The sequence below is a fragment of the Phoxinus phoxinus genome, assembly GCF_949152265.1.
Source record: "Phoxinus phoxinus genome assembly, chromosome: 21".
In the NCBI taxonomy this organism is placed as follows: Eukaryota; Metazoa; Chordata; class Actinopteri; order Cypriniformes; family Leuciscidae; genus Phoxinus; species Phoxinus phoxinus.
In genome coordinates, this window is record NC_136896.1 from 26,181,792 (window position 1) to 26,198,668 (window position 16,877).

Consider the following 16,877-nt stretch of genomic DNA (forward strand, 5'->3'; position numbering starts at 1 on the left):
TTCTGCTTAGTTTAGCAACTGTGTAGGATGCCCAATTAACAATGTGATCTGGTTAACTTCTTGATTGATTAAATTCCTGTGAATACTTTGTCTTGGTTATTATGGACCTGAATCCATTACAGCTCAAATTAATTGAATTTGTTTTATAAAATAAAACTGTATGCTGTCTGCGCTTGATTCCAAATGTGAAACAATCATGCTGACTGGCGACTGATTTTCTGTCAGACCTATATGTGTCGATTTAATTCTGTTTGATAGTGCTGAATAGCCTACAGTGCATTTATATCAAGGAGCAAAAGTGCACCATTTAGATTATCAGTAGATTCCGTAATATGCGGTTTTGCAGTTCCAGCAGTTCTTTAAACTCAAGCCACGTTTTTGACTGACCATTTTCCAACCTCTATGCACCTCAGGCTTTTATTCTGTGCCTTCAAACATTGCTTGTAGCTCAAACAGTAGAGTAAAGGGCTAGCAATGCCAAGGAATGCTAAAATACTGATATACAGAAATTAGTTTTAAGGTCCTTTCTGGACCTTATGGGTGGAGCTTGTCCTCGTCCAGCTCCACCTCTATGGACCTAATGGGTGGAGTTTTGTTTAGGGATAGTGTTATTGGTAGGGTTAGGACCATCTAGCTCCACCCATTACATCCAACCCGGTGGCTCTGCAGTGAGCAGTAGAGGTCTTCACGGGTCCACTTGGATCCGAAAACCCGAGGTCCGACCTGAGACCCGAGCGGGTTCGGGTCCAAAACTCCGACGAGTGTCTCGGACACGGGTCAGGTTCGGTATTAGTGGCTTTGAGTCTCGGGTAATTTAAAATAAATATGCCTTTTCCAAATCCGAGAATACCCGAATTGTGCTTTTGTAAAATAAAATAAAACAAACAGGGCGCGCTTTCATGGTCTCCGTGGCGTGAACTGGAGCGCGTCTCAAAAATGAACTGAAACACAGTGTAGGCTATAGCCTCACTGTCACAGACATGATGAATATTTCTATATAAAGCTCGAAATGTCCAAAAAAAACAAAACAAATTTAATCGAAAGCAAATACTGGTTTATTAATAAAGAAGTGTTTTCTGTGTCGGCTGCAAAGATGAAGTTGACGATGCTGACTCGCGATCTTCGCAGTAGGCTAGTGAACGCGGCAGAGAGAAATGCACATTTCATAAGGATTCGTTTTCTTTCGTTTTGAATTGTTCTGTTTAAAAGTATGATTTCAAGCATTCTGTAGATAATAGATATATTTCCCAGGTCTGTGAGGCAAGTAGGCTATGCTGAGTTCCGGTTCATTTATGAGACGAGCTCCGGCGCCCGTGTCGTCGTGGTTTCTATTATCTGCTTTACTTAGTATTTATTAAATCCAGGCAATTGGTTGATGAAACATTGATTAAAATTAAGATAAAATTAATACAAAACGAAATTCATTGTACCCAGCACTTCTGAAAATGCTCTTCCGAATGCGTCTCTGTCCCCAGCACATTTCAAACCAAACTGACGCCCATGGATGTAAATGCCGTTTACATTCGGGTCCAGTCGGGTTCGAAAGGAAACGCCGTCAGGTCGGGTCGGACTCGGGTCTAATTTTATCGGGTCTGTTTCGGGTCGGGTTTTTCTTAAAAAAAAAAAAAAATTATGCACGTCGGATTCGGGTAAGTAGTGATTCAGGTCGATTCGAGTCGGGTACAGTTTTTAGGACCCGAGAAGACCTCTAGTGAGCAGCCTCTCAAATAATGTCACTTTTTGCTATATTTTATTAGCAAGTTTTAAAAGTCATTCTATTGCTGTGGAACGACCCACCAGAACCATTATATTATGCGCGATGTGTGATACATTATTAATGCAGTGCACTGTGTGTGTGCAGGTTCTCTCCTGTCAGCGAGAACGCTCCCGTGGGAACGGTCACAGGAGTCATCTTGGCGGCTGCCATAAACCAGACCATCGTCTACTCCATCATCGAAGGAAATGAAGGCGGTGAGCACTTACCGGATTCGCATAATTTGTTTAGTGAATCAAGTGCTAAAACGATGCAGAAAGGGCATGCAATTAAATCCTCACTGGCAGTTCTCATACATGCTAGCCCTTTAAGTATATACTTCAACCAGAATATGGTTTATTCCTTCACCAGAAACTTCAGTGAAAAAAAAAAGAGACAAGATTGCGGGAAATGTCACACTGGTCTTTTATGAGCTGGATATTGTTGTATTGTAATAAATTATAGTTTGTAAGACATCAAGCATGGGATAATGACAGCCCACACTCTCCTAGACGTCATTTCTTTGGTGGCTGTCAAATACAAGTTATCAAAAGCTCCATGAAATAATTTTTTTTTTTTTTTTGAAGGAGTGTACTTCCTGTTGCTGTGTGTCATTGGAGAGCGAGTGAGAGCAGGGAGAGGGAGGTGTGCGTGATTAAATCCTCTCTCCTCACATTCTGAATGTGTTCAGCTGAAATCACATTTGAATACATCTGGCGCTGGTTTAGAGTGAAGGGGAAATCGTTTCGGTACATTCTCATTAGATGGAATCAAGGAGCGTAGATAGATAATCAAAATGCTGTTTTCATTAGCGTAAACTAGAAAAAGCGAGGAAGAATAAGGTAATCATCCCACCCTTCAAACCGCCTGGATCCAAGACGTTTAATGCGATGACATCACCAAGATCAGAGCTAATCCTTTAGGAATGTTAATGAGACTCAAGAGGTGGGTAGTGCACTCTGGACCTGAAATCCCAATATAGCTAAGTGCATTACTTATACGGTTCACTGAAGTGGTGAAGGGATGAGTTGTAAGACCTGGACTTAGAAGTACTGTGAGCGAATTCTTAAATCCTGGTATGAGTTATGTCATATCACGGTAAAAGTATGGATAACAATATAGTTATTTTTGCTGTAAAAGAAGTCTCACACTACATAATAAATATCTGAGATAAAAAATGCTTAATTTTGACTTTAAAATAGCAAGTAAAAGTTTTCTCTCCTGTTGCGACAGGTGCATTTGTCATGAACAACATCACTGGAGTGATCAGCACTGCCAAGCCGCTGGACTACGAGAGCAACAGCAGTTACGTCATCCGCGTGGAAGCAGACTCCATGAGGGTGGTGTCGTCCAACCTACGAGCCCCTGCCAAAAGTGAGGCTTCTTTCAGTCCCTATTCACACATATAATGAAAATTATAAAGTAATAATCGTTCAAATTCTGTGAGAATAGAGACGTTTACACTACAACTATAACAATGACGACACAGAGAAACAATAGCGTCAGTCACTTTCAGGACGTTTTTCTTTTCTAACTAATGAATGATAAAAATACTGACAGCCAATGAGAATCCATTTGCTTTAAAGAGCGAAAGCATTTAAATTATATTATAATAAACAGATGCTAATGTAGTTATTGTTATAATTAAGGTTCTTAGTGTGAACTGGCCTTTAACCCGGGCCACAAATTATGACTAAACTCAAATTATTCCGAATGGATTTAAATGCTTAAATGTGTTAAACAGAGTTTTAGTCTTTGAACACATCAGTCAAATTATCCAAGATAAAAAAAACATTCTGCTTTTGACCCTGGAACATTTTATGTGGCTTAAAAGCTTGTTCAGGATGTTTTTGATTTTTCATTTCATTTCAGAGTGAATAAAACACAGCGTGCCAGCGCAGAATGTCTCAAAATAATTAAAATATAATGATTTCATGTCATATAGCGTTCAGTGAACGTGGGGGGATGGGGGCCACTTGTCCATCCCTTCCATGTGCTGGTGATTATTGAAAATCATTATTTGAGAAATGTTTTCTGATTAACGAGAATCTGATTAAGCAGTTTAATATTACAAGTATGCAAACCTGGTGATGAAATCAAATGATTAGTTGAGTCCAGCCAGTCTGACAGCTTAGTGGTATTAATTGATTGTTAAAAGCAAGTTTTAATTAATTATATCTTGTCAGTGTGCTTGAAAGAGCTGCCAGGTCCTTCATTTAAATAAGACCTTGGGGGTCTCATGAAAATAGATGGATAAATAAGCATATTATTCCATAGATCAATGTCTGCTGAAAAAGAGAGAATTTAAATATGTTACAGGTATATTACAGGTTACATGATTGTGGCTAACGAAAGCATTTAGCTGTCAATGTATTTGTTTTATTATAAGCGTTAATTTAAAACACTTGCTTTGTGTTTTCAGGTGCATTCATTTTATTTATTGTCGTTGGTTTTCATTGTTTTACAGTGGTCAGCGATACTCTTGTGCCATGTCAGTCTGCTCTGTGCAGCGATGCTTCAGTGCTCCACACGGAGTGACTGTGCAGAAATGAGCAGAAGGCTCTGGAAACCCCTTTGGCATAAGCGCTGAAGTGTGTCAGATGATAAATCGTGTTGTTGCTCTCATACCCCCACAAAATATGACTCTGCATTTTACTTTGAGAAGTGACAGATGATGGTCTTGAAGGACTTGATGAAGAAATGCGGTGTATAGAGATGTACTTTAGCAGCTTAGATGTGCAGAACTGAGGGTGGTGAGCTGGGTTTTGATGATTTACTGAATTTGATCTTAATTTCTTTTAGGCATTTTCCATGAATGAAAATGTGGTCACGGGAAAAAATGACAAATGACAAGTTAAAATCAGTGCAATCATTTTTGACCTACAGACTACACCACTAATTTGATGCTTTTAAAAGTTCATAATGAGATTGTAAAACTAATCCATATGAATTGAGTGGTTTAGTCCAAATTGAAGCTCAAACGTGGTGCATAACACAAGAATGAACCTCATTGGTTCTTGCAGAAGCTCAAACGTGCTGCGTAACACAAGAATGAACCTCATTAGTTCTTGTAGAAGCTCAAATGTGCTGTGTAACAAGAGAATGAACCTCATTGGTTCTTGCAGAAGCTCAAACGTGCTGCGTAACACGAGAATGAACCTCATTGGTTCTTGCAGAAGCTCAAACGTGCTGCATAACACAAGAATGAACCTCATTGGTTCTTGCAGAAGCTCAAACGTGCTGCATTACACACGAGAATGAGCCTCATTGGTTCTTGCAGAAGCTCAAACGTGCTGCGTAACACGAGAATGAACCTCATTGGTTCTTGCAGAAGCTCAAATGTGCTGCATAACACGAGAATGAACCTCATTGGTTCTTGAGAAAGCTCAAACATGCTGCATTACACACGAGAATGAGCCTCATTGGTTCTTGCAGAAGCTCAAACGTGCTGCGTAACACGAGAATGAACCTCATTGGTTCTTACTGAAGCTCAAACGTGCTGCGTAACAAGAGAATGAACCTCATTGGTTCTTGCAGAAGCTCAAACGTGCTGCGTAACAAGAGAATGAACCTCATTGGTTCTTGCAGAAGCTCAAACGTGCTGCATAACACAAGAATGAACCTCATTGGTTCTTGCAGAAGCTCAAACGTGCTGCGTAACACGAGAATGAACCTCATTGGTTCTTGCAGAAGCTCAAACATGCTGCGTAACACGAGAATGAACCTCATTGGTTCTTACTGAAGCTCAAACGTGCTGCGTAACACGAGAATGAACCTCATTGGTTCTTGCAGAAGCTCAAACGTGCTGCGTAACACACAAGAATTAACCTCATTGGTTCTTGAGAAAGCTCAAACGTGCTGCGTAACACAAAAATGAACCTCATGGAAAGCGCCTTGCTATAACAAATTATCCAATGTTCTGTAGGTCTTATACCTAATCACTTTATTTAAATGATCATTTGTATTTTGTGATTTTTTTCTCTCTCAGGCAACACAGCAAAGGTCCTCATCGATGTGCAAGATGAGAACGACCATCCTCCGGAGTTCACTAAGCCCTTTTACCTCGGTGGGGTTGCAGAGGATGCCAAGACCTTCACCTCTGTTTTACAGGTCCAGGTAAAGTGTCTCTCCCCTGCAGGATTGTAACCGTATCCATGAGGCCTCATGCAGGCAGCACTACCACGGACAAGCCAACGATCGTTTACTACTGATGCACATTTCATAAGAATGGCTAAAGCTGGCTCAAATTGTAATTTGATTGGCTGGCTGCTAAGCATGCATACTAATATGTCAGTCCTGCACCAATGGAAGCATTTCAGAGAATAAATCTACACTGCCATGACAAATAATTCAGTTCTTCAACAGGAGGAAATCACCCATTTTCATGGTCATGGAAGACCAGGAAATATCAGGGAGTTTTAAAATTGTGTTTTCCTGGCATGGAAAAGTCATGGATAAATCTTAAAAGTCATTGACATTTCTGTGGTGAATTATGTTTTAGTGGTTTGATATTGCTCTTGCATGGTTTGATTTTTGAGCAAATCATACTTTTGAGTTATTTTCAATGAATCAATCGAACCAATTCTCAAATGAATTTTGAAGTTTGAATTGGATTTATTCTTAAACGACTGACTGATAACATTGAAAATATTGCGTTGTTTAATCTGTTTTGGACACGTTGTTACAGAGTTTTTGTCCTAACCAGCCACAACGGCGATATGCAACGAGTGACGAGATTCTAAGATGCTAAAATGGCGCAATATAATTTTTATTATGCACTTAATGCAGTGCGCTTACAGACATAGCTCCACCCACACGCTATTCTAATTGGCTGATTTTTTTATTGATTTTGTCACATCTTGAAGTCGTGTTGTGTCGCGTCTGGTGTGGTGTGGTCAGACCAATTGCTTGTCATTGTAATCTCACCGCATTGCGTCTGGTTAGGACACGTTTTAATGAAGTAATGGAAAAGCCATGGGAATTCATTGTTGAAAAAGCTTGGAATGCTAGTTTTTGCTGGAGTGCCGGTGGTTCTTGGTCTGTGTGAGGTGTTGCTCAGATTGCTGGTCTCGGCTGAAGAGCTTAAGTCTGACCAGCTGGGGTCTGAAAGATTGGATCATCGTGAGACAGCTTATAAAATGCCACGGCTGCGGAGGCTTGCTGATACAGATCTCAACACAGCTGTCAATAGCGTGGACAAGGGCGCCGCATTCTCTGGAAAAGAAAATGAATCAAAGATCCTCATAAATCAGCCAGGCTTTCTCTTAGAGCACAGAGCACTGTCCTTTTACAGCCTCTTTCTCTCTCTCTCTGTAATATTCTTTTGTTTTCTCTCTCTGCACATCCTTTTCTCTCACAGTGACTTTCTGTGTTCTCTGACTTACTGTTTCTCACTCATATCTATTTTTCACGCCTTTATTCAACCATAAGTCTAAAATTGTACCTATATAAGTATATAAACAGATACTTCTAGCTTCTTTAGCTCGATTTTACGAATTTTTGCCAATGTGATTTATAATACACAGATTTAATTGTCAGTGTTGCAGTGTGGCGCTATAGCAGATAATGTCTCCATCAAGTCAAATACTTTCATGCTAGAGTAAAAGTTTCTCCGTTAAAGTGAGTTAAACTGTTGCCATGTTTATGGCTAACTACCAGAATAATAGAGTGCTGCTGTTTTTGTGTAGGCCAAAACCCAGAAATGAGTTAATATTGTATTTTAGCTTACTTCCGTTTCCATCGTCCTGAAGTCAATGTTTTTTTAAGGGTTTTTTGGTTAAATGGCTGAAATAAGGTCTGTAAACACAAACTTAAGATATGTTCCTGTTTTATTCTCACATAAAATACAACAGTAATGCCCCCTGTTGATTATTTTAAAACTTTAACTTGTCTTGAAAATAGTAGTCCGCTTCCACAGCCTTGTTGTGTTTATAATCGTGATTCATGCTCTTGCAAAGTATTTTAACTTAAACTTTCAGGGAAAATGTTTTTTAATGAAGCAAAAGAGTTGTCAGAAGTTTAATGGTGGTGGCATTGAAGTCATGTGACTGTAGTTTGTTTATTGCCTTTGTTTAGCTTTTTACCTCTGCTGATTTATTTAGGCTTCAAATTCAAGTTGTGTTCATTTGTGAAGATTATCATGGTGAACAAAACTTGTAGGAATCATACACTTTTGTTGGTCACAGATTTGTTTTGCAATAAATCAAAAGCCAATGGGATACGGTAACAGAAACAGATGCGAGTGATGCTGACTTCAGTTGGCCTACAAAAATACATCATGTAACATCTGGGTTAATAACACAGATTTGAAGGTAACTCTATCGCCCCCTAGAGTGCAGAAGTGCTAGAGATGTCTAAATTGTCAGTGCCTATACAAAGTTGATTCTAAATTAAAATTCTAAAATCATAATGCTAATAAAACAAACAGTATTGACAAGCAATATAGAAAAACACTCACCGCTTTTGGCTGGAACATTTTAATTAAATTCTCTACTGTATGTTGTAACATACACAAAGCTAGGAATAAGGGGGCGTTATTAATTATTTTAAGTTTAATTTTTTATTTAATTCCTAATTAATTTTAATTGTTTAAGTATAATTTTATTTAACATTAGATTACTTTTTTGTCCAATTTCTGACTGTTTACTTACTTGATAGTGATGTCAAATACCCAGAAAACAAGCACTGTTTATTTCATTAGTTCTAATAGCATATTAGTTTTTACTGTGGTATCAAAATTGCAATGTATTCAACAAGCATTTCAATTTCTGGCCTCAGAGCTACAGCCTGAAAAAGTTGTCCATTTAATTACATCAGCTCTAATCAGACATGCAGGCCACATGCTGCCACTCACACTGGGTTTTACCTCATATGGCTTCACCCTGCCTTAAGTTCATGTGCCGACTAAGAACAGTGGCGGTGATGCTATCAGATGGCCGGCGTCCTGCGTTCGTTCAAGGAGACCTTATTAGCCAAGACCCCAGACTGAGTTAAGCCACGCAGCAGAAGTCCAGGGTTTTATAGGGTCACATTCACTGCGAATACAGATTACCACTCGTCAAGGTCTTCTGTTTACTTGTAGGAACATCTGAGATGTGAAGTTCAGCGGGCAAAAAGCCAAATACGCTGCTTTGACATAGACAGTCATGCTTTTTGTCCATTTCTCAGGTGTCATGGGAATTGCGCACTATGGAATTTTGTTCAAGCTGCTCTGGGGCTCGTAGATTAGACTACTTTAATCTACTTTGAAATCCCTCTTTAAATAGTTTTGAGGAGAAAAGGGCGAGAAAATGTGAACCGTTCTTTGCTCTGCCAACCCTAAGGACAGGGATTGAAATGCTTTTACTTTTACGCGTTGTTGTGGAAGCGCCTTTTCCGGTTCTCCCAGCAATCATTGTTCCCTCCTGATCTGATAATTAGTTTAAGCAATCCTTCTGAGAAAACATTGCCTTACTGGTGTTCTCCGAGTTTAATCTGAGGTTTAAGAACGTGAAGAAAGAAAAGAAAAGAGACGTTTGTGGAACTACGAATTCAATTTCGAACAGTTTCGGCTCGAGATGTGACCGCAGCGCAGATCGAAGGTTTTCTCCGCCGAGTTTAGCCGCATTAAGTGACCAATTAAAACACAGACCTTTTGTTTGCAAGGGACTTTAAGACACACTTACTGTATTTATTGAAACGGGTCTCCCAGGCATATTGGTAAAAGTCTCATTTGTGTTAATGACTCTGCCTGGACCGGGGCACCCTGCTGCCCGTGGAGCCGCCTGTTTCCCTCTCATGTAAAAAGCCATTATAAATCATTGTCACCGCAGTGGAGTGCTGTAATGCTCATCTGAGACTAGCCAAAGTGACGTTGGTGCTGGGAAACCGGAGCTTGGAGCTCCTCCTAAGGGCCGAAGGTGGAACGACGTGTGACGGCAGAGGTTGAGCAGCTCTGTTGTAGGTGAAAAGTAGCTCATGGCTATTCCTCTCCTTGACATGTCTGCTCTATTGTTTCTGACAGGCTCTGGATAAGGACACGGGGAATTTCAGTGCCATGCTGTACAGGCTGATTATCCCCCCTACTACTGACGGCAAAGACGGCTTTGTTATTGAGCCCTTCACTGGCGTAATTAAGACAGCCATCATGTACAGGAACATGCGGCGCTCCTACTTCAAATTTGACGTGGTTGCTACAGACGACTACGGGGAGGGACTCAGCAGCAGCGCTCAAGTGGTGGTAAGTATGTGATCGGGAAATATAAAGTTGAGCATTTTTTGTCGTTTTCTATTCAAAAGTCATATTTGAGAAAGAGCTGGTTCTTTTGAATGAATCACTCAAAAAGATGGTTTGATTACAAGGCCCTTATTCGCTAAATCAGTCTTAAATGTAACATCTGTCTCAAGACATGTCTTTACTTTCATTCGTATTGGTTTAATTACTGTCTGGTTGTTCATATGACAACATGTGGTTAAAGATACACACCCAGAGCAGAATTTTGTTTTAATAAATGGTATTTGGTTTAGGATAAAAGACTAATATGTTGCCAAAAATATAATTGTTTTTGTTTAGCATATACAGTATTTAGCATAAATTAACTCTTTCCACGCCAGCGTTTCCCCAAAAAAAAAGATGCCAGCCAGCGCCAGCATTTTTTATATTCACAAAACTTTCATTACCCGCAGAAAGTTTTAATGTATGAATACTGTATGTAAACATTCAATACATCGAGAGAAAGAACAGAGTCTCTGCTTTTAAGCAAGACACACACATACACACACACACACACACACATATATGTATATATGGCCCAGGCAACGCACGATTAATCACATTCAAAATAAAAGTTTGTTTACATAATATATGTGTGTGTACTGTGTATAATTATTTTGTATATATATAAATACACACATATATGCATGTACAAATTTAAGACAAATTTACAAATTTATGTTTGCATGTATATACTGTATGTATATGTATACATAATTTATATTATATATTAATATAAATATCTTACATATAAATAACAATTTTTTTTTAAATATATACATGCATGTGTGTGTATGTTTATACACAATAAATATACACAGTACATATATATTATGTGTGTGTGTGTGTGTGTGTGTGTATATATATATATATACAGTGCTATGCATAAGTTTAGACACCCATGCTAAAGTTGACTAAAAAGAGGAATAAAAAATCATCTTTTGGAAATTGAACTTAATGCCTTAATTTAAAAAAATAGGAAAAATCCAACCTTTAAGGACACCAATTTTCGTTGTGAATGAATAATGTATCGTAAATAAATAAATGTTCTTCCTTAAAATACAGGGTGCATAAGTTTGGACACCCCTATGTTAAACTCCCATAGAGGCAGGCAGATTTTTATTTTTAAAGGCCAGTTACTATATGGATCCAGGATACTCTGCATCCTGATAAAGTTCCCCTGGCCTTTGGAATTAAAATAGCCCCACATCATCACATACCCTTCACCATACCTAGAGATTGGCATGGTTTTATTTCAGTTAGCCTAACAGCTGGTTTGATTTGCATTGAGAGATGATCTTATGGAAAGTACTCCATGCCAATCTCCAGGTATAGTGAAGAGTGTGTGATGATGTGGGGCTATTTTAATTCCAAAGGCCAGGGGAACTTTATCAGGATGCAGAGTCTCCTGGATCCATATAGTAACTGGCCTTTAAAAATAAAAATCTGCCTGCCTCTATGGGAGTTTAACATAGGGGTGTCCAAACTTATGCACCCTGTATTTTAAGGAAGAACATTTATTTATTTACGATACATTATTCATTCACAACGAAAATTGGTGTCCTTAACCCTTTAAGTGTCACGCCCCTTTTTTTGAATATACATGAAAATGCACTTTCCGAACTTAAATGCTTGTAACTCAAGAATGCTTTAGAATATGGATGTAAGATTGGTCTTGTTTTAAAGAAGAAAATTAGCAGATTTTTGTAGAAGTGAAATCAATTAAGAAAGTGTAACAGAAAAAAAGTTATAGAAGTTTGAGTTTAGGAAAATAAAAAATAAAAATTTAATTATTCATATTTTATATAAAATATATTTTTTCAAAACCCTGGTGACTCTAAAACTGCACAAAAATCAAAGCCAAAAATCTGAACAAGTTGTGTTTTAAATTGTAGGTTGATATCTCAAAAAATGAGCTTTCAGTAAGATTTTGTTTGTGCGCAGTACCACACTTTTTCACTAGTTGACATTACTGCCCATATAAGGGCGCCTCCATTTCCATATATGGTTTTTCTTTATTTCTAAAACATTTTCAGACCTTTTTTTCTAAAATAATTGAACAAATGCTATCTTTTGAACTCTTGGCATGAAAACAAACTGAGGTTTCTACCATTTTTTTCATAATTTTTCATATTCATCACTATTTCAAAATAAAGGACTGAACACCTTAGGAGTATGAAAATATTATTGTTGCAAATTGATAAATTACAGCTCCTCTGTAATTTATTTTGAAAATCAGTCACCAAATATGAAAACTAGAGATTGTAAGCTTTCAAATGATATATAGTTTGTCAATATTAGTTTAGGTTTAGTATAGGATATTACTATTTTAAATATGTAATGAATTTGGGCCCACCGGTGGGCCGGTGACACTTAAGGAGTTAAAGGTTGGATTTTTCCTATTTTTTTAAATTAAGGCATTAAGTTCAATTTCCAAAAGATGATTTTTTATTCCTCTTTTTAGTCAACTTTAGCATGGGTGTCTAAACTTATGCATAGCACTGTATATATATATATATATATATTCTAGCTTCATTCATTCATGTTTTATCAACACTTGAATGGGTAATTTTCATTAAAAAACTGCATTTCAAACAAAAAGTTTGTCAAAAATTTAGTTTGCATCAAACTCAGAACAATGAGCAAAAGATAGATTGAGTAGATCGAGTCTATAAACACCCCCAAAGCTTACATGTGGAAAAGCAATCTTCTATCTGATCCTTCTAGTATATAAGCAGATCATCTTTGCTTGTTTTTGGATCTGAGGATGCTTTATTCTTTCAGAAGATGCGTAATAGCATATAACCGTGCAAGGCAGAAAAAGCGGGGAATCGTTGTGTCTTAAATTAAGAAAAATCTCGTCAATGGCGAAGAAAGAGAAAGAATTTTAGTATTAAAATAATCATTAATGGAATCGTAAAGGAACCAGAATCATTAATGGCATAAGAATCAGGGCGATTGCAGATGAGAAGCAATTCTGCTTTTGCCAGAAGGATAGAAATTATACACTTCGCCTTTAAATACACATTCCCAGGCCAGTTTGAACAGATTGATTCAAGTTTAATGCAGTAATCTGTCCTGAGATGCAATCCATCATCTGATTTTACAGCAGTGGCAACTCCGTTAGCTGATTTTGATTAGAAATATACAGTCCCTGTAAGCTTGCTTGAAGAACGTCCAAAGCTGATGCCGAAGAGACATTGATTTTTTTTTTTTTTTTTTTTTTTTTTTGTGGGCTGAGGGGCTCCAGCAGTATTTAAACCCATAAATCAATCTCTCAATAGCTCTTACTATCTTGAACCTGCACTTGGTCTGTGAGTTAAATAAATATGCAGATATAAGGGTATTTAGATGATGTCAGCTAGACTGCTCCATATACTGTAAAGAGCTTGATTTAAATACAGGCTAAAGGAATTTACAGGCGAGTCCTTAAAAATTCCATTTGTGATTCTTCTAGTACTTTTGAGGCAGATTCATCACCATTATTACTCGTATACATTCGGTAATACTATTTTCGGTGACACGCGTACGTTAAGTTTAACTTTAATTTGACTGATTTCTGTCTCCCAGTTTCATCAACCACAGGAACAGCATATTAGAAAAAGTTCAGAACCTTCATGCTACACCATCATTTTCCCTTTTTTTTAAACTCGAGATTATTTTTGTCCTATCTCCCAGGTGTCAGTGGTTAACCAGCTGGACATGCAGGTGGTCGTATCCAACGTGTCGCCCACTGTAGTTGAACAGAACAAGGATCAGCTGATTGGGTAACTCGTTCTATACAAACACACTCTTCACCCAGACATACTCCACAAAATAGCATTCCGAGCAGCCGGAGAGTGCTTGAAGCTGTAATGTATGCATGAGTACTTGACTCCTGCTGGTGCAGATGTTTATGTTGGGGATAAATCAGTGGGCTGCTTGATTCTGTCAAACCCTCTCAGATAAAAGCAGGACCCACACTGTTTAACATCTGCATCAAGAGCAGAATTACCAGAAACCCCCCACCTTCCTCTGTTAGCCATGGGAATAGCACTTATCATTGATTAAAATGCTTAAAGAAATAGTTCACTTAAGAGTTACGCTGTTTTCATTTACTTACTTACTTTATGTTGTCACAAATCTAAATTACTTCCTTTTTAAGCGCCATATTAATCATGCAGACCTAGTTTGAAAGTATTTACCAGCCGGAGTAAACTCCCCAAAACTAACCTCCTCTGAACAAACTTTATTTTTGCATGATTTTGTTTGAAATAAAATCGCACCAGTTTCGTTTGAAATACATCAGGGTCTTAAAACGGTGTCCCCTATCAACGGCTCTGGACTACATTAGCTGTGTATGCACTATATTCCAAGTTTTCTGAAGCCATACATTAGCACTGTGAAATGTAAGTAGCTATTTACTGAAAATTGCAGCTGCAGCTTTCTGTTTATTTATATTCAAATGTGAAATATGAAAATTATTTAATCTGTGATGCCAAACATGATTCGTTATTGTGTGGCATAACCAAGCACGAATGGCAGTTGAATGTGTAAAATTTTAGATTTTTATAGTGAATAACAACTTTTCAGTTCAACAATTTGGACAATTCATATGGAGTGGCGAGGTATCCAAAGCACATCAACTGACTACAGGGGTTCCTCAGGGTTCAGTTCTTGGATCACTCCTCTTCTCCATTTACACCACATCACTGGGACCCATCATACAGACACATGGCTTCTCTTACCATTGCTATGCTGATGACACCCAGCTCTACCTCTCATTTCAACCTGATGATCCCACAGTAGCTGCACGTATCTCAAGCTGCCTGGCGGACATCTCGGCATGGATGAAGGAACATCACCTGCAGCTCAACCTGGCAAAGACTGAGCTTCTCGTCCTTCCTGCCAATCCGTCTCTACAGCACGACTTCCATATCCAGCTAGATTCAACTTTAATCACCCCATCAAGGTCGGTCAGAAACCTTGGAGTAACATTTGATGAGCATCTGACCTTCACAGACCACATCACAAAGACAGCTCGATCATGCAGGTTTGCACTGCACAACATCAGGAAGATCAGGCCCTTCCTAACTGAGCATGCAACACAACTTCTCGCCCAGGCCTTGGTTATCTCTAGGCTTGATTACTGCAATGCTCTTCTGGCTGGTCTTCCATCATGTGCAATTAAACCTCTACAAATGATCCAGAATGCTGCAGCCCGTCTTGTCTTCAACGAGCCCAAAAGGGCCCACGTCACTCCTCTGTTCATCTCTCTGCACTGGCTACCACTCGCTGCTCGCATCAAGTTCAAGGCATTGACGCTTGCTTACAGATCGACCACAGGCTCAGCTCCTTCCTACTTTCACTCGCTCCTACGAGTCTACATCCCTACCAGAAGCCTGCGATCGGTCAATGAGCGACGGCTCGTGGTACCATCACAGAGAGCCACAAAATCACTCTCCAGAACATTCTCATTCACGGTTCCTTGCTGGTGGAATGATCTCCCTACCCTCGTCCGGAATGCAGAATCCCTGACCACATTTAAAAGACAACTGAAAACTCATCTCTTCCGTGAGCACTTGACATAAAAAAAAAACTCTCCTTTACCCTCCCTTGTTTTGGCTTATGCTACTCTGAGCAATGCCAGAACTTTGTATTTTGAGCACTTCTTGCGTTATTTTTGCCTCTTCACGATGACTCACTTGCTGTAGTCCTCAGTTGTAAGTCGCTTTGGATAAAGGCGTCTGCTAAATGACTAAATGTCTGCTAAATGACTAAATGTAACAATTTCAGTCCCTTTCTCCTACAAATTTAGAATCAGAATGCAATTGATTCGCCAAGTGTGTTGTATGTTTTCCGGAAGCTCTAGGTACTTACATGAATATACACAAGAGAACACAGAGAAAAAAAATTAAGAAGATAAACTTAACATAATATACATCTAAAAATATTCCTAAGAAGACAAACTATAGAGCATAAGTAATTTAAACCACTGTTACCATACTTTTAGGATGTTGTTATGGCATTTTGGAGGTCAACAGCACCCATCTCCATTCATCTTCATCATATGGAAAAGAGCAGCATGACCTTTTTTTAGAATATCTCCTTTCGGAAATTCGTTAACACTTTATTTTGATGGTCCCTTTGTCACGAACACACACAAGACGAGAAGATCCAGTTGCAGTATTTATTATAAGGGTAATCCGTACTCGCAATCAGTCCAGGCAAAGGTCAAAATCCATACAAAGGCAATCCGAGGAGGAACAACAAACAAACAACAGGACAACAGGCTCAGAAGCATAACGGAAGTGTGGGGACAATAAACAAGGACTCCGTGACAAACACTGAAACAGACAGGGTATATATACACAAGTGCAAACAAGGTGACGAGAAACAGCTGAAGGAAATGAACAATCAGTGACAGACAGGATTATGGGAAATGTAGTGAAAATGCCTAGACACCGTGAAAACTGAGACCTCTAATGTTAACCCAGGGAACCACCAGACAATGTGACACCCTTTTAGACATTCTGTTGACTATAATAACATTGCACCAACATACTCTCACTAGACTAACTAACTCTCACTAGAGTATTAGTAGAATACTCAGACTGTCTGCTTAATATCTGCTAAGACTTTATTTTGATGATCACCTTTAGACATTCTACTAACTATAACTATCTTTGCAAGTGAATAAGTTAACCTAACCCTTATTCTACTAACCCTACCCCTTCTCCTAACAGTGTACTGATACTCAACTAATACTCTGAGAGTTTGCATTGTTACTTATAGTCAACAGAATGTCTAAAGGGGATCATCAAAATAAAGTAACTGGAAATGATTTTGGTTCTGGAACGACAAAAATATGAGAGTATTTATTTTCACATAGAC

The 16,877-nt window shown here is 38.6% G+C and overlaps 1 protein-coding gene across 7 annotated transcripts in view; it reads left to right on the forward strand.

Annotated features, from left to right (window-relative positions):
• The window catches only part of pcdh15b (protocadherin-related 15b), a 191,608-nt gene that overhangs the window by 156,235 nt on the left and 18,496 nt on the right, over nucleotides 1-16,877 (forward strand). For all 7 annotated transcript variants that reach the window (XM_079596487.1, XM_079596484.1, XM_079596488.1 and 4 more), the window contains 5 exons: nucleotides 1,862-1,971; nucleotides 2,987-3,127; nucleotides 5,742-5,869; nucleotides 9,756-9,971; nucleotides 13,683-13,771. In XM_079596487.1, the coding sequence (XP_079452613.1) occupies nucleotides 1,862-1,971; nucleotides 2,987-3,127; nucleotides 5,742-5,869; nucleotides 9,756-9,971; nucleotides 13,683-13,771 (684 nt within the window). The remainder of the gene's footprint in view (nucleotides 1-1,861; nucleotides 1,972-2,986; nucleotides 3,128-5,741; nucleotides 5,870-9,755; nucleotides 9,972-13,682; nucleotides 13,772-16,877) is intronic.